The sequence below is a fragment of the Eubalaena glacialis genome, chromosome 1 (genome assembly GCF_028564815.1).
Source record: "Eubalaena glacialis isolate mEubGla1 chromosome 1, mEubGla1.1.hap2.+ XY, whole genome shotgun sequence".
Lineage (NCBI taxonomy): Eukaryota > Metazoa > Chordata > Mammalia > Artiodactyla > Balaenidae > Eubalaena > Eubalaena glacialis.
This window is the reverse complement of record NC_083716.1, coordinates 15,609,791-15,628,277: the sequence shown is the minus strand read 5'-3', so window position 1 is coordinate 15,628,277 and position 18,487 is coordinate 15,609,791. Positions and strand designations below refer to the sequence as shown.

At 36.8% G+C, this 18,487-nt stretch overlaps 1 protein-coding gene across 1 annotated transcript in view; it reads left to right on the top strand.

Moving 5' to 3' along the window:
- The first annotated feature begins 470 nt into the window (after window positions 1-470).
- Window positions 471-18,487, top strand: part of ATRNL1 (attractin like 1) — a 701,048-nt gene continuing 683,031 nt past the window's right edge. Inside the window, exon 1 of the mRNA XM_061191223.1 lies at window positions 471-754. Within this exon, the coding sequence (XP_061047206.1) occupies window positions 471-754 (284 nt within the window). The remainder of the gene's footprint in view (window positions 755-18,487) is intronic.

Sequence of the window (18,487 nt, the reverse complement as noted above, 5' to 3'; positions counted from 1 at the left end):
CTCCCGCGTTGGGCGCGCCCACCTCGGGGCTCCCGTGGCCCCCGCCCTCCCGGGCGCGCCGGGCTGGGAGCTGAGGAGGTTGGCGCGAGCCGTGGGCGAGGCGGGGCCGCGCGCCGGGTCCCCCTCCCCCTCCCGTAGGTCCCCGCCGGAGCGCCCCGCGCAGCCTGCATCGCCCGATCCCCGCCTCCGGCCCGGCCCGGGGCGCCGTGGCGGTGGGCTCGGCCTGCCGCGGACAAGGTCAGGAGACGGAGAGGCGATGCCCGAGTGCGACTGGAGGGAGCCGAGCGGAGGCGACAGCGGCTGGGATCTGTCCCTCCTGACCGGGGAGCGGGACTGGGGCAGGCGCCGGTGAGGAGGAGAAGCGGCGGCGGCAGCGGCGCGGTGTTCTCCTCTCCGGCCAGATTTCCCCTCTGAAGCATCCCTGTAGGCGCCCGAGAGCGCATCCCGGCCGGGCAGGGGCGCTGGGAAAGATGGAACCGGGGGGCCGGGCCCGCACTGGTCCCCCGCAGCCGGCGGCCCCGGGGCCGTGGAGAGCTCGGCCGGCGGGCGGCGGCGCCTCCTTCTGGCTGCTGGACGGGAACAGCTGGCTGCTGTGCTATGGCTTCCTCTACCTGGCGCTCTACGCGCAGGTGTCCCAGTCCAAGCTCTGCGAGAGGACCGGCTCCTGCTTCTCGGGCCGCTGTGTCAACTCCACCTGCCTCTGCGACCCGGGCTGGGTGGGGGACCAGTGCCAGCACTGCCAGGGCAGGTTCAAGTAAGTGCCTTCGCCAGACCCCGAACCTCAGCCCTGCCCCGCACCCGTCGTGGCCTCCCCCCTTCTCTCGGCCCCGGGTCCCCCGGCTGGGAGCGACCCGCAGCGCTGCGGGAGCGGGGCCCGCGCTGCCCCCCTCCAGCCCTCGCGCCTCGGGGACTTTGGGCCCTGCGTCTCGCACCGACCGCCGTGGACGCGAAGCCTTTCCCGATGGTCCACCTGTCCGCAGCGACTCTGGTCCCCTGATCGTCAAAATTTCCACAGTCAGTTACGGTGGCAAACACCATTTTGTTAGGACACTATTTTTTAATCAAAAATTATGCACGTAACTCGTGAAATACTTGCGCATTGTGAAGCATTCAAACAATACGGAAGTTTAAATGTTAAAAGTTCTGGTCTATCAGTACCTCCCTCTTCCCCATCCTACTCCCCTCTCTAGAGGTAAGCACTGCTAACATGTTAGTGTATTTAGTCATAGTGATCATAAGTAGAGTTTATGATGGCCTTACTATGTGCCAAACACTGTTCTCAGCCCATTACGTGGGTTATCTCGTTTGTTTCTCACAACAACTCTGAGTTACTAGAATTACTTTGCAGGTTTTACAGAGGGAAATCGAGGCAATCCAAATCAGCCAGCCTAACTCTAGAACGTTTACTTTAAGCCAATATACTATGTTGAATTTGCGAGGACAGTCTTGAATTGAGAAATACAAGAGTGACTTTGGGTTAGATAAAAGGATGAAATACCTGGACTTTTTAATGTGGTGGAGATAAAAGATTTTTCTAACTGGTTCTTTGACTGTCAGCTGTTGTGTGGGAGCATCACTTTCGTTTTTTTGAAGCTCAAGGCCCTAAGGAGCTTGCTTTACAACAGTAAAGATACTTTCCCCCATTGGTTGATGTTTATTGCATTGCTGTCTGATAAGAAATGGGTGAATGTGGGGGGAGCAGCAGATAAGATAGTTGAGGCCAATAGGGTGTCCATCTGACAACTTGCACGTAACAGTCACTAAGTACCTTAACTTCTTGGTCTTCTAGATACTTCACATGAAGTTTGCTGGCTGGGTTAGTAGCTCTGAAATTGCACTATGTAGATTACTTGTTGTCAGGGTGATAGCAAAATCTAAGTGAACTGTCTCTTGGGCTCTAAGGCAAAGGTAGGAATATGGTTCACCTGCTAATGTATTACAGGTAAATTTCCTGGGAGTTTTAAACAGCATATTTTCCTTTTTTTGAAAAAAAACTTGCCAGTTAAGACAGTGCCCCTGAAAACTCATTGTAAAAATGTATTTTTAAAAATGGGACTTTTTAATTTAAGTAGATCTTACTATTTAAATTAATTGACAGGAAGTTTTTGGAAGTGAAATCTCAGAATGAAGTTTTATGAAATTCATTTGTAGCAATAAGTTAAAATGTTTCCTAGCTTCATAATTTCACGAATTAGCATAGTACTGTAGTTTTATATTTTAAAAAAATTTGGTGGAGGTACTAATTAAAAGTTTAAAAAAGTGTTTCAAGGTCTGCAAAGATATCTTATTGAATTGTGCTTGTTAGCAGTCTTTATAACTTAAATGTTCTTAAACTTTTGCTTTGATCATAACAGCCAGCCTCTTGACCTAGCAAGAGAGGATTTTGAACATATGAACTGGTAGTCAACAATGAAAAAAGCCACATCCATTTTTTTATATCCTTTGGTACATAAATAGGAAGATTGCCTGATTCATGTGTAAGTTAGGGACATTGGCCTTTGGGTGGGTGGAATTGCTCCATTTCTCTAAAGAGGACAGAAATTGCTGCAGTTCTGAGAAGCTTCTGTCTACATTTTATAGTAGTGGAATTGCTAATCAGCTAGATCAGCAGCCTGTAACCTCACTAGCTGAGGTTGTCTCAGTTAGTAGGAAAGATCACAGATCAAGTTAAAACCAGCTTAAATAATATAGAGAGATGGTTGGTGTTCGTGAAAGATACATTAGTGAGTAAAAGAGGACTAGTTGTTTTTTTTTTAATATAGATATAGTTAAATAACAATAAACCCTGGACTAATCATTGAATATTCATTTCCTTGGAAGCTGTTTCCTATGATTCATTGTACGCTATTAGTAAGTACTTTTTCATTTCTCTGTGGAATACAAGCTATTAGTTAGAGTAAATATAACTGGTACAACTCTGTGTTTTGTTATGTATTCTCTTAGCATAAAGAAAAAAGTGGTATTTAATGTTAAAGGGAAGAATCAATTTAGAAGAAAAGATTTCTTCCTGGTAAAGTACATGCTAAGCTAAGAAAGGTTTACTTGAGGATGGTGGCTTGTTTTATCCAGCATTTGAAGTAATAGCACAGTGGGAAAGACTTTAACTGGAAATTCTCACTTCATTAATTATCTTGAAAATCTTTTACTTAACTGAAGGATAGCCACCTAACAAACAGACATCAAAAATGATCAATCTTGGTAAGCAGGTGTCAAAATTAATTGGCTGGTTCCATGGTAACATAGCTTTTTTCCTACTGTAGGGATTTCACTAGGGAATGAGTATCCTTTAAATGCTTCTTTAGAACGGAAGATTGATGGTTGGGGGGAGAAATGCAGAAGCAAATATGGTATCAAAAGTGGTACTTCAGTTCTCTTAGGATTGATTTCAGTCTTCTGTTTCCATTTGAAAAGAATAAAACTCTCAGAATTACAAGCCCTTCCTCTTATAGGTAAAACAGAACGAACACTGATCTTCAGTTAAAGCTGGACTAAAAGACTTAGGACTGAGAATCAGAGAGGACAGTGCCAATTTGAAATATAATAATCAAGGATATATATGCAAATTTGAATTACATTTACTTGGGTAGCTTTAGTATAACATTGGAGTAGAAAATGTTTTGCTATAAACTATTTGAATGAATAACATCCTCATTAGAAGCCAGTTCTTTAGAATTATTTTTGTAGAGTAGTTGAGATTTATGTTTTTATAAGTTAATAATTTGAGTTCAAACTTGGACATTTTCTTGCTTATGTGACTTAGGAACCTAAGACTTCTAATTTCTCTTAGGTAAACAAAATAACTGATATTAACATTCTGAGATTGGAAAATAACTCATTATGTGAATATTTTATAAATGTATATTTATTATTAAAACATATTTATTGAATATTTCTCTAAAATCATCTATTAAATCTTATTGTGTGTTTAATGTATATAGATATTTTTTAAACCTCTTAAGTCAGTCGAGTATGGATAATGAATTTCACACATTTATAATGGAAGTAGTCTATTTCTATTTTGACAGCAAAATGAAGATATAATATCAGGAGTGAGGTTGCTATTGTAAACAAAGTGGCAGGGTTAAATGTGTCAATATTTTCCCTAAGTTATTAAAAAAAAACCAACCCCAACATATGTGTGTATACACACACACACACACACACACTCTCACATATTTGGAATCCTTTTTAATAATAATAGGGAAGCTATCAGTAACTATAAAGTTAAATTGAATATTCCCTGTCCCCAGCTCTTCTTTATTTCAAACTAAGATTATAATATGTAATTTATATCCATGGGTTCTTTTTACATTATTAAACCATAAAATCACACAATAGATTTTAAAATAATTTAAATTGAGTGTTTCTAAGATCCTAAATTGATAAATTGCTTGTACTAGCATGGTTTTCAAGACCATGTGTCTACATAATTTGGTTCCTTTAGCAGATCAGACTCACCCTTCCTGTTTTCCTGCCTGGGTCTTTTAAAGTTCCTTGAAAGTGTCACATTCCTTTTGGACTCAGGGCATTTCACACATATGCATACCTCTCTCTGAACCGTCTTTCCTATGTGGTCTTTGCTTGACTGATTACTAAGCATCCTTTGAATTTTAGCTTATACTAGTGTCTAAAGGAAGCTTTTCTGACTCCTGAGACTATGTGACCCTTCGTTATGTACTCTTATAGCACTATTTTTACTTTTTAGCACTTTCAAAATTATTTAATTACAATTGTAATTTTTTCTTAAAAAATTATTTTTAAGAGCTTTATTGGGGTATAATTGACATGCAATAAACTGTACAATTTTAAAAGTTTGGACATATGTATGTACCTCTTAAACTATCACCACAATCAAGATCATAAAAATATCAGTCATACTCAAAAGTTCCATGTGCCCCTTTGTATTCCCTCCCTCTCCTTTCCGCTGCCTCTCCCTGTCCCCAGGCAACTAACTGAGCCGCTTTCCTTCACTATAGATTTCTAACAAAATGACAAAACTCTTTTTCAAAGTAGTTGTATCTTTTACATTCCCACCAGCAGGGTATGAATGTTCTAGTTAATTTACACCCTCACCAACACTTGGTATGGTCAGTCTTAAATTTTAGCGGTTCTAATAGGTGTGTAGTGGTATCTCATTGTGGTTTTATTTTGCATTTCCCTAATGACTAATGAGAGCATCTTATCATGTGCTTACTTGCCATCTGTAGATCTTCTTTGGTGAGGTATCTGTTCATATCTTTTGCACATTTTTAAAATTGTTTTTTCTTATTATTGATTTTTATGAGTTCTTTATATATTCTAGATACTAGTTCCTTATCAGATATATCATTGGCAAATATTTTCTCCCATGTTGGGGCTTGTCTTTTCATTCTCTTAACAGTGCTTTCAAAGAACAGAAGTTTTAAATTTCAATTCCAGTTTATCATTTTTTTCCTTTTATGGATTGTTCTTTTGGCACAATATCTAAGAAGCCTTTGCCTAAACCAAAGATTTTCTTTGATTATTTTTTTTCCCTAGAAGTTTTGTAGTTTTAGATTTTACAGTTAGGTTTATAGTCCATTTTGAGTTAATTCCACATCTAGTGAGAGGTATGGATCTCAATTTTTTTGTATTTTTTTCATATAGATATCCAATTATTCTAGGACCATTTGTTGAAAAAAACTATCCTTTCTCTACTAAAGTGGCTTGGCAACTTTGTTGAAACCAGTTGTTCGTATATTTGTGTGTCTGTTTCTGGACTCTGTTCCACTGATCTATTTGTATGTCAAGATTATTATAACTTTGTAAGTCTTGAATTCAGGGAGTTTAAGTCCTTCAATTTTGTTCTTTTTCAGTTATTTTGGCTATTCTATGTCCTTGGCATTTCCACATGAATTTCAGAATCAGCTTGTCAGTTTCTACAAAAAAGCCTGCTGGGGTTTTATTTGGGATTGTATTGAATCTATACATCAGTCTGGGGGACAGTTGACACCTTATCGATGTTGAGTTTTCTCACCCGTGAACATGGTATATCTCTCCATTTATTTAAGTCTTCTTTAATCTCTCAAAAATATTTTAAAAGTTTTCAGTGAACAGGTCTTACAACTCTTCTGTCAGATTTCCCCCTAAGTATTTAATATATTTTGCTGCTGTTGTAAATTATATATATGTGTGTGTGTATGTGTGTGTGTGTTTATAAAATATGGAAATACAACTGATTTTTGTATTTGGTCTTGTATCCTTCAATTTTGCTGACCTCACTTATTAGCTGTAGTAGTAGTAGTTTTTGTAGATTCCTTATGATTTTCTACATAGATGATTATGTTTGTCTGCAAGTAAAAATACTATAAGCCTTTTCTCTGCAATCTGGATGCCTTTCATTTCTTTTTTCTTGCCTTATTTCACTGGCTAGAACCTCCATTACAGTGATATATACAGGTGATAAGAGTGGTTGGCTGTGTCTTGTTTTTGATTTAAAGGAAAAATATTCAATCTTTAACCATTAAGTATGATGTTATGTGTAAGATTTCTAAAACCTTTCTGATTTTCTGTTTCTGTCAGTTATTGAGAGGGGGTATTGAAATCTTCAATTACAATTTTGTAATTATCTGTTTCTCTGCAGTCGCATCTGTTTTTGCTTCATGTATTTTGAAGCTCTCTTATTAGGTGCATGAAATTTTGTATTATATCCTATTGGTAAATTGATCCTTTTTTCATTATGGAATGACTAGTTCTTGAAAAGACTATCCTTTTTTCATTGATGTTTTTGCCCCTTTGTTGAAAATCAGGTGGACGTCTCTCTGTATCTATTTCTTGATTCTGTTCTGTTCTGTTGATTCATGTGTCTGTCCTTTGGGAAATGCCTTTCTTTTGACTACTGGATCTTTATAGTAAGGCTTTTTCTTTTTTAAATTTATTTTTGGCCATGTTGGGTCTTTGTTTCTGCGTGAGGGCTTTCTCTAGTTGTGTCGAGTGGTTGCCTCTTCGTTGCGGTGTGCGGGCTTCTCATTGTGGTGGCTTCTCTTGTTGTGGGGCATGGACTCTAGGTGTGCAGGCTTCAGTAGTTGCGGCACATGAGCTCAGTAGTTGTGGCTCGCTGGCTCTGGAGCACAGGCTCAGTAGTTGTGGCCCAGGGGCTTAGTTGCTTCGTGGCATGTGGGATCTTCCCGGACCAGGGCTTGAACCCGTGTCCCCTGCATTGGCAGGCAGGTTCTTAACCACTGTACCACCAGGAAAGTCCCTTTATAGTAAGACTTAAAATTAGATAGTGAGATTCCTCCAACTCTGCTTCTATTTTTGAAAATTCATTTGGTTTTTCTAGTTCATTTGCTTTTCCACATAAATTTTAGAATCAGTTTGTCAATTTCTTAAAAAAAAAAAAGCTGGGACTTTGATTGAGATTGTGTTGATTCAAGAGATCATTTTGGGAAGAATCGACATCTAGACAATATTGAATTTTCTAGTCCATCAACATGATATATTTCTTCATTTATTTAGGTTTTCATTGATTTCTTTTTTCAGATACAGATACTGCATATATTTTGTTAGACTTATACCTAAATAGTTTATATTCTTTGATGCTATTGTAATTGATAGTTTCTTTTAATTTCAGTTTCTAATTGTTCTTTTTCATTATGTAGAAATGCAGTTGATTTTTGTATATTGACCTTGTATCCTGCAATGTTGCTAAACTCAGTTTCAGTAGCTTTTTTTTTGTAGATTCTTTGGGGCTTTCTATACAGACGATCATAGCATCTGTTTTACTTCTTCCTTTCCCATTATATGCCCTTATTTTTCTTCTTGTTCTGTTGTACTCGCTAGGACCTTCAACCTGATGTTGAATATGAGTACAAGAGTGGATATCCTTGCCTTGTTTCCAATCTTAGGTGGAAAACATTCAGTCTTTAAACATGAAGTATCATGTTAGTTGCAGGCTTTTTAAAAATAAATGCCCTTTGTTAGGTTCAAGAAGTTCCCTACTATTCCTAATTTTGAGAGTTGAGATAACAGAAAAATGTGTATTGGTCTCTGCCCCTGGTTCCTGGCATAGAGTTCCTAAAACCGTTATAATTTCCTAAGTGATAAGAGCACTAGAAGCATCTCTTGTTCTAATGTTCGTCTTTTACCTTTGTTCCTAACACAGGGCTGCTGAAACCCTTGTAATTTCCCCGGTGATAGTAGTAGCTCCTGGATGGCTTCTGGATGAGGGCTAGTTACCAGAAAGGCCAAGTCATGGTTTGAAGCTTGGAATCTTCAGCCCTGGGCCGCGTTCTGTTGAGAAGGGAGAATGGCTGAAAGTAGAGATACGATCAATCATGTGTACATGATAAAGCCTCCATAAAATCCCCAAAGTTTGGGGTTCAGAGAGCTTCTAGTGAACACATGAAGGTGCTGGGAGAGTGATGCACCTTAACAGGGCAGGGAAACACTGAACCGCTTCGCCCATGTATTACCCTATGTAGCTCTTCTATCCGGCTGTTCCTGAATTATATCCTTTTATAATAAACTAGTGATCTAGTAAATAAAATGTTTGTCTGAGTTCCGTGAGCCTCTCTAGCAAATTAATTAAACCCAAGGAAGGGGTCCTTGGATCCCCCAGTCTATGGCCAGTTGGTCAGAAGCATAGGTGGTATCTGGGCTTGCAACTGGTTTCTGAAGTGGGGCAGGGTTCGGTGGGGGGGCAGTCTTGTGGGACTGAAACCTTAACCTGTGGAATCTGATGCTGTTTCCTGTTAGATAGTGTCAGAATTGAGTTGAATTCTTGGACACTCTGCTGTTGCCTGTGAATTCCTTGGTGGTGGGGAAAAACCTCTATACATTTGGTGACCGGAAGCGAAGGTTGTGTGCATAGTAAAGGAGACTTATGGGGAAGAAGCACACGGTAGAGAAGAACTGGATTTTTTCCTACACAGGAAGAAAAATGCTGAGAGTTTTTCCATTTACAGTCATGTATGGATGTTGAATTTTGTCACATGTTTCTTCTATATCTATTGAGACAGTCGTTTGGTTTTTCTTCGTTTGTTTGTTAATATTGGTGAATTAAATTGATTGATTTTCAAATGTTTAATCAGCCTTACATTCCTGGGGTAAACTCCACTTGGTCCCAATTTATTATACTTTTTATATATTGCTGGATTTAATTTGCTAATATTTCGTTGAGGATTTTTGCTTCTGTGTTCATGAGAGATATTGTTCTGTAATTTTCTTTTCTTGAAATGTCTTTGGTTTCCTTATCATGGTGTAATGCTAACCTTATAAAATGAGTTAGGAAATGCTCCCTCTTATGTTTTCTGGAAGGATTTATGTAGACTTGGTATTACTTTTTTCTTAAATGTTTGGTAAATTCATCAGTGATGCCATTTGGGTCTGGAATTTCTTTGTGGAAGGCTTGCAGCTGTGAACTCAATTTTTTAAATAGATGCAGGGGTATTCATTTTATCTATTTCTTGAGTGAGTTTTGGCAGATTGTATCTTACAGAGAATGGGTCCATTTCATCTAAGTTTTCAAATTTATGGGCATAAAGTTGTTCATAATATTTCCTTATCATCCTTTTAAAGTCTGTGGGGTCTTTAGTGATATTTCTTCTTCCATTTCTGATATTGGTAGTTTATGTTTTCTTTCTTTTTTCTTGCTTAGTCTGGCTAGGCATTAACATTATCAATCTTTTCAAAGAATATGTGTTTGGTTTCATTGATTCCTGCTATTTTTTCTTTTGTTGTTTTTTCAGTTGCATTGATTGCTGCTTCCTTTTTTTATTTTATTTTATTTTATTTTTGCCACTCCACGCAGCTTGCAGGATCTTAGTTCCTGAGCAGGGATTGAACCCAGGCCCGTGGCAGTGAAAGCCCCGAGTCTTTACCACTGGATCGCCAGGGAATCCCTGCTTCCTTTGGTTTTAACTTGCTTTTTTTATTCTAGTTTCTTAAGATGAAAAGCTTAGATCATTAATTTGAGATGTTTCTTCCTTTTAATAAAAGCATTTGAATGCTATACATGTTCTTCTAAGCACTGCATTAGCTGAATCTCACATATTATGGTATGTAGTACTTTGATTTTCATGCAGTGTAATTGAACTAAATTATGATTTACCTTGAGACATTCTCTTTGGCTTATGTAGAACTGTTTTGTTTAATTTCCAAATATTTGGGAATTTACCAGAGCTTTTTCTTTTATTTATTTCTAGTTAAATTCCATTATGTTCAAAGAACATACCTTTTATGATTCTAGTTTTTATAAATTTGTTAAGATTTGTTTTTTGGATAAAATATGGTCTATCGTGGTGAATGTTACATGTGCAGTTCAAAGAGTATACATTCTGCTGTTGAATGGAGTGTTACAGAAATGTCAAGAAGGTCAATTGGTTGTTTATATTGTTTAGATCTTCTGTATCCCTAATGATATTCTATCTACTTGTTCTGTTGATTACTGAAAGAGGAGTGTTGAAGTCTCCCACTGTATTTATGAATTTATCTGTTTGTTTCCTTTCATTTCTGTCAGTTTTGCTTCTTGTATTTTGAAGCTTTTTTTGAGATGCATATACAGTTAGAATTTTTATGTCTTTTTGGTGAACGGACCCATTCATCATAATATAATTTCCCATCTCTTTTTCTTTGGTAATTCTTTTTACTTTGAAATCTACTTTGATATTAATAGCCACACTAGCTTTCTTCTGCTTATCGTTTGCATGATGTATCCTTTTTGACTTGGAAAGAATGATGTGTGTGTGTATGTATGTATGTGTATGTAAATATATATATATATATGTATATATATATAAAATCCAGTCTAATAATCTCTGTCCTTATATTGGTTTGTTGAGACTCTTTACATTTAATGTATTTGGATATTTTTTAGCATTCCATTTTAATTTTCTGTTGGCCCTTTTGGTATATGTCTTTGTATTATTTTTTAGTGGTAATGCTAGTGTGCTAGTGATTACACTATGCATAGCTAACTTTTTATAGTCTATTTAGAGTTAGTAATATATTACTTCAGGAAAATTAAGAAATTTTGGAACCATATAGGTCCATTTATCCTCACCTGCTGACCTTTGCTATAATTGTCATATAATCACATCTACATGTATGGCAGATCTCATCTGATAAAGTTATAAATTTTGCTTTCAACAATCATACATACTTTAAAGAACCTAAGAGGAGGAAAATAGTCTTTTATATTTTCTCAGATATCTGCTCTTCCTTTTGCTCTTTGTTTATTTCTCAAGTTATAAATTAACTCTTAGTGTCATTTCCCTTTTGTCTGCATCACTTTCTTTTGGATTTCTTTTTGAGCACGACTGCTACTGATGGACTTTCTTAGTTTTCCTTGTTTTGAGAATATTTTGCCTTTTTTACTGAAAGATATTTTCCCAAGTACAGAATTCTGGGTTGACAGTTTCTTTCTTTCAGTGTTTTGAAGATGTTGCTTGACTCTCTTCTGGCCTGCATAGTTTCTGAAATATGCAGGGAAATCTGCAGTCATTCTAATTATTTTTCCCCTGTATGTATAATTACATTTTTTTTCTAGCTACTTTCAAGCTTTTTATACAACTTTTGTTTTTAGCAGTTCAGATTCTGATGTATCTGTGTGTAGCTTTCTTTGAATTTACCCTGGTTAGGGTTTGCTGAGCATCTTGAATTTATATTTATGTCTTTCACAAATATAGGATTTTTCTAAAAACCGTTATTTCTTCAAATATATTTTTCTGCACCAGTCTTTTTCCCTTCTCTTTCTGGGACTTCAGTGATACTAATGTTAGGCTTAAACAAAATTCTTGAGGCTCTGTTGTCTCTTTTTTTTTTAACTCTTTTTTTTCTTTCTTCAGATTGTACAATTTCTGTTGAACTATCATCAACTTCACTGACTGTTGCCTCTGCAATCTCCACTATGCTTTCGAACCCATCCAGTCATTTTCAAATTTAAGATATAGTTTTCAGTCCCCACATTTCTGTCGTGTTCTTTTTTATGATTTCTATTTCCCTGTTGAAAACTTCTCTCATTTCATTTAAGTGTCTTTACCTTTACCCCATGGAGTACAGTTTTAATACCTAACGTCTTTGTCTGATGATTCCAATTTCTGGATTTTCTCAGGATTGACATCTATTGATTATCTTTTCCATTGAGAATCTGTTACATATTCCTGGTTCTTTGTATGTTGAGTGATTTTGGATTTATTCTGGATGTTCTGAATGTTATGTAGGTTCTTGGTCCTGTTATTCCCTGGAGAATGCTGATTTATTTATTTATTTATTTACTTATTTATTTTTATTTAGTAGGCAACTAACCGGTAGGTACAAGTAGCAAATTCTCTATCTTGCTTTCTGAGGGCAGTGGTTCTAATCTTCGTTCCATTTTCAAAGCCTTTGGATCTAAATGCACACATGCCACTCAGGGATTAGTCTGAGACTTTGTGATGTTTTAAATTTTAATTCACTTCTCAGAGCCTGTGATAAGCTGCTTTTTGGTCTGTCCCACACATGAGTAGCTCAGACTGAGCTTGAGTCTTATGTGGGTTCATATACAGAATTAGGGTATCTCTATCTTCAGCTCCCTCTTCCTTAGGATTCCCCCCACACTCTTTGGCTTGAAGGGGCACTTTTCCCCAGTTATTCTTGCTTTTGAAGAGACAGAATTTCTCTTAGGATTTGATCTGCATATGCATGTGCTGCTGCCATTCTCTCAAGGTTTGCCATCCTTGCCATCTTTCCGGCCATCGTTTTTGTAGTCCTGAAGTTTTCTTTCTTGAGTTGTTGCAGTAGCCCTTTAATTGATCTCTCTGTTTCTGTTTTTTTCTCTTGCTAATCTGTCCTTTATTGCTGCCAGAGTTTGCTTGATAGAACACAAATTTGATCATATCTTCCTTTGCCTAAGAACTGGAGTATTTAAGGTAGTGAGTGGTGCCAAGGTTTCTGATGAGGGATCTGTTGTCATTCAAATTGTTGTTCTCCTCTAGGTAGTGTGTCATCTTCCTCTGTCTTTCTTTCTTTCTTTCTTTTTTCTCTTAGGTTTTCAGAAATTTGGTTATGATGTGTGTGGGTGTGGAATTCTTTGTTTACCTTGTTTATTATTTGCTCAGCTTCTTGTTCTGTAAGTTTATATCTTTTTCAAAATTTGCAAAAATTTCTGTTATCATTTCTTCAGATACTTTTTTCAGCTCCACACTTTTTCCTCTCCTTCTGTGACTCCAATGAGACAAATGTTAGATCTTTTGTTACTAACTTTTAAGTCACTAAAGCTCTGTTCATTTCCTTCAGTCTGTTTTCTCTCTCTTCAGACTGGATGATTTTTATTTACGTATCTCTATATTCACTGATTCTTTCCTCTATCTTCTCTATTCTGCTCTTGGACACCTCTTGTGAGTTTTTATAAAAAGTTTCATTTATTATATTTTTCCATTTTGTTCTTCTTTATGTCTTCTGTTTCTTTGCTGAAACTTATATTTTTGTATTTGTTCCAAAAGTGTCTGCAGCTGCTTGTTGGGCCATGTTTCTGAGAGCTGCTCTAAGATTCTTGACAGATAATTCCAGGATCTTTGTCGTGTCAGTGCTGGTACCTGCTGATTATCTCTTCTCAAATGAGTTGAGATTTTGTATGGCAAGTAATTTTGGATTGTATCCTGGATATTTTGAGTATTATGTATGAGACTCTTGTTCCTATTTAAACATTCTGTTCTAGGAGGCAGTCAACTCGTTTTGGCATGTATGACCTAGCTCACTTTTTAAAAGTACAGCTTTATTGAGTTATAATTTATATACCATAATATTCATACATGTCATAATACCATTTTAAAGTGTATGATTCAGTGGTCTTTAGTATATTCAGAGAGTGGTGCAACCATCACCACTCTCTAGTTTTAGAACTTTTTCATCACCCCATAAGGCAAACCCACACCCATTTGCAGTCACTTTCCATTTTCCCTACCCACCAATTCCACGAATCTAGGCAGCTGCTAATCTACTTTCTCTATGAGCTTGTTTATTATGGACATTTCATAGAAATGGAATCATATAATTATATGGTCTTTGTCACTGACTTCTTTCACTTAGCATGTTGTCAAGTGTCATTGTATTGGTATTCCACATTTGTTTTTCTCTTTATCAGCTGATGGACATTTGGGTTGTTTCTTCTACCTTTTGGCTACTGTGAATAATGCTGCTATGAATTTTTTGTGGACAGGTTTTGGCATGGACGTATGCTTTAATTTCTCTTGGGGATATCCTAGGAGTGTGCTGGCTCTCTTTTGTGCTGAGATTCGACTGCCCACTTAGTTACAATTTAGTCGGCTTTGGCTGTACTATTCTGCTCTGCCTTGCTTGTCTGCTCCCCAGAGACCATTCTGAAACGCAGGTGGTATTCCATACCATAGTTCAGTACTAGAAGTTTCTGCTGTGTTGATTCTGATCAGTTTCACATATTGCACCCGAGGGCATGCCCAGGACTTCATACACAGATTTAAAGAATCCCCTTTTTCGCCTTCCTCATCTTTGTAATTTCTTTCCATTCTCTCGTTAGGAGGATAAGGGGAGCTGACTCTATTGTCATTTGCCTGGTTCAGGGCAGAGATGGTCCACCCCCCAGTCTCTGCAGCTGCTGCACCCCTAGTGGTGAGGGGCAAGGGTGCTGCCTTTTTGCTGGCATTTGCTTAGTACAGGGTAGGGATGGTTGAAGTGACTGCACCCACACATTCTCCCCCAGTGGGGAGGGAGAGATCCTTTTTTTTTTTTTTTTTTGTAGGTAAAATGTAAGCATTTAAAAAATAAAAGCACTGTGTAAATTAGGAATTTTCAAGTTGATTCTCTGTCTCATAAAAAAAATAGAAGATTTAAGATCATTTTTCACGTTTTGATGTATTAAGTTTTATGCCAGGCTTCATTTGTACTTTTATGACAGTATAATTATGCTAATGATGAATTTTTTCCAGAAAGTAGAATTTATTATTCTAACTATTTCATGTAAGACTAGTATTAATAGCATTAAAACTAACATTTCACACGTTAAATATGAGTTTAGAGGAGAAATGATATTATGTGGTGGAAAAAGCTTTTACCTGTATTGCCTTTTTTATTGCTGATGAAAATCCTGTGAGGTAGATGTTGTTATTCTCATTTTACAGTGGGAATAGAGAGTGAAAGACCTGAAGCAATTATTTATGCAAAGTCTGATAGCTACTAAGTGATAGCTGAGTTGCCAAACATGTCTTTCTGGCTCTTTTTCCATAGCAAGCCATCTTCTACTCTTCAATAAGAAGTTTCTCCTCAGTTATAAATTCATAATCTTCTGGATTTCCAGATAGCATAGGGGTACTTAGGATCATGAGTTTTGATACCAAACTGACATGGGATTGAGATCTGTTTCTGCCAATGTGCCATTAATGTTGCATGGATTTAGTTTGCTGCTTTACTGAACACTTGATAAGTTTTATGGCATTACGGTTTTAAAACAATCTTGTGAAATAAGCATTATTGTTATAACTATTTTGCACACAAGGAAACTTGAGGCTTAGGGAGTTTGAGTAACATACCCATTAGGTGACCAGGCTGAGATTCTTGTAGCTCTTCTAAAGTTTTGCCTGTTTCTTCTAGTTTCTCAGTCATGTCTTTTTTATTCTTCAGTGAAAAGAGAGTATTGTTCTACAGAGTTCTTACGTGTCCTTTATGAAGTTAGTATGAATGAGTGCATTTTACAGTACACAGAGATACCATAAGAAAAGTCTAAGCTCATTAAATAATTCTCTATGATGTAGCAATATTTTATTTATCTCCAAGCTTGTTGATTATTTAAATGTATATTATAACAGGAACTTTTAATGTCACGTTCCTGGATAGGCTGTGAGTGGTTGGTGAAATCTCAGATTTGTATATAAAATATTATTTATACGAATTTTTCTAGGCAGGAGGTAATAGCTTTTACAAGATTCTCAAAAGTGATCTCAGATCTCAAAATGGTAAGAATCACTGTACTGTAGAAAAGGAACCCAAATAATGGTCACTGTGTATGTAGAATTAAAAACCATTTTTTTAACACATGGAATGATTTCAAAAGTAGTTTTTTAATTTATTTTTTCAAAAAAGCTTAGGAAGATTATACAACAAGGATAGAAAAATTTTCCTATTAATTGAAATATTACAGTATTCAAATAATCTGAATATCTGTATTACATGTAGGCACATATAGATACAATGAATATCTATATATATTTATATGTATACATATATGTGTGTGTATATATCTACACACACACACCTGACATATTTCTATAGATATCTATCTGCATGATGGGGAGTGCTCCATCATCCCCTCTATGTGACATGTATCATTACTTTATATGCTCTACATTTATTTGCTATTTGTATATTGTCTTCCCTCTTTCTAGCACTAAGTTGTCCAGTGTGTCAGTCACTATCCACATGTGGCTGTTAAAATTTATTAAAATTAAATTTTAAAAGTTCAGTTCATTTTTTTGCACTGACCACATTTCAAGTGCTCAATAGCCACGTGTGCTTAGAGGCTACCATACTGGACATGTATAGAATATTTCTATCATTGCAGGAAGTTCTGTTGGACAGCATTGTTCTGGAATGTAAGGTCCAGAAGGACAGAAACTTTTTTTACTTAGTTTTTCTTGTTTTTTATTTTAATAGCTTTATTGAGATGTAATTTACATAACATAAATCTCACCAGTTTAAAGTACACAATTTAATGGTTTTTAAGATGCACTTAGAGAGTTGTGCAACTATAACCATAATTTTAGAACATTTTATCATTCCATAAAGTAAACCTTGTATTCAAGAGCATTCACTCTCCATTCTCTCCCTGCTCCCCAGGTTACTACTAATCTACTTTCTAGAGACCTTCCATAATTCACAGTTTTATCTCCCATGCCAAGAATATTGCTTGCCATTTATTTTATGATGGCCCTCATGACATTTGCCCGCTGGTGTTCCTCTCATGATTTTATGTTGTATGGCAAAAGGGAGATTATCTCAGTGATTTTCCACCACAAATCCTGGGAGGGTGAGGTATAATTAGCTCCTTCCTTTGATATTAGACTTGATAGCTAACTAAGCACATACTGTTTGCTATCACTGAGGCCAGTCTGTAGACAGTTTAGTTAGTGTGCTGCTGGCCAGTCCAACTGGTATAGCCAGCTTCGTTAGTGTACTTACATGGGGGAAAATATTAACTAATAAAGTCAGTACCTTTGTGGCCAGGATATGATTTGTACAAATAAGTGATCATTCAAAGTGGGATGATACCCAAGGTGACTTACTGGAGTGTGGGAAGAAAGCATTAGGACTTCTACTACTATTATTTTTAATTTTGATTTTTTAAATTTATACTTTATAGTGCACAATATTTTGAATAGTATGTATTTATTAACATGTAAATATACATTTATTTGAGTTACATAATAAAAATTCTTACTGATAAGAGAGCATGATAATTAAGGTTTGGAGACTTCTGCTCTAGCAGACAAGGTCACCTAAACTTTTATTAGGGATCAGGTGGACAGAGAATGCAGACTTTTGGGAGTGAGGGATGCAGAATGCACTATAAAGAAAACAAGAAGAAATGCAAGCTTAGCACGGTGTAATACAATAACGTATCATAGTGCAGAGAGGAAAAAAATACCCATAATATAATCTAGAGGTTCTCTTCATATTGTTTAAAAAGAAATCAATAAATATTAAATAATATTTTAAATAAAAACACTATTTAAAAAAAGACTTGCCTGTGAGGTTGGCTTCCAAAGGCAACTCTGTGTAAAGACTAGCCCTGAGTGGATCCGACTCTTCTTTGTAGAGTGGTTATGCTGGCAGTAAAACCAGATACTTTGATAAACAGGATTTATTGTTTCCTGTAATACTTTATAATGTTAAAACTATTGCATTTTTCTTATTTTTAAAATGTCTTAATCAAATTTTGTATTCATGGCCAGGATAGAGAATAACACTTTAATTGATTTAATTTTAGTTCTGTTTAATGTTTGTGCTGGTTTTCCTGCATTTAGTAGTGGCCACTCCTGTGTTATAAACAGCTCAGCATGCTTATTTGATTAAGGACTCTAGATTGGGCAGTTTCAGCTAGATGAGACACTGGTAAGGCATATGGGCATGTGCAGGCATCTAGACAGGGATTGGCAAAACTTTTTCTGTAAAGGGCCAGATAGTAGATATTTTAGGCTTTGTACACCAGATGGTCTCTGTTGCCACTACTCAACTCTGTTCTTGTAGCATGTTAACAATCTTAGATATATGTAAACAAATGGGTGTAGCTGTGTTCCAATAAAACTTCATTTACACAAACCGGCAATAGGCCAGTAGTTTATGGAGCCCTGATCTAGATTAACCATGTCAATATGGTTCTCAATCCAAGAACGTGATTGCTACAAATTAAAAATAAGTTAACTACTTGAAACTTAGAATGCATTGTAGAAACGGCATTAGAAATAGAAGCAGCCTGTTTTACCTTTTACGTAGCTGAATTATATGCTGCCTAATTTTTGAA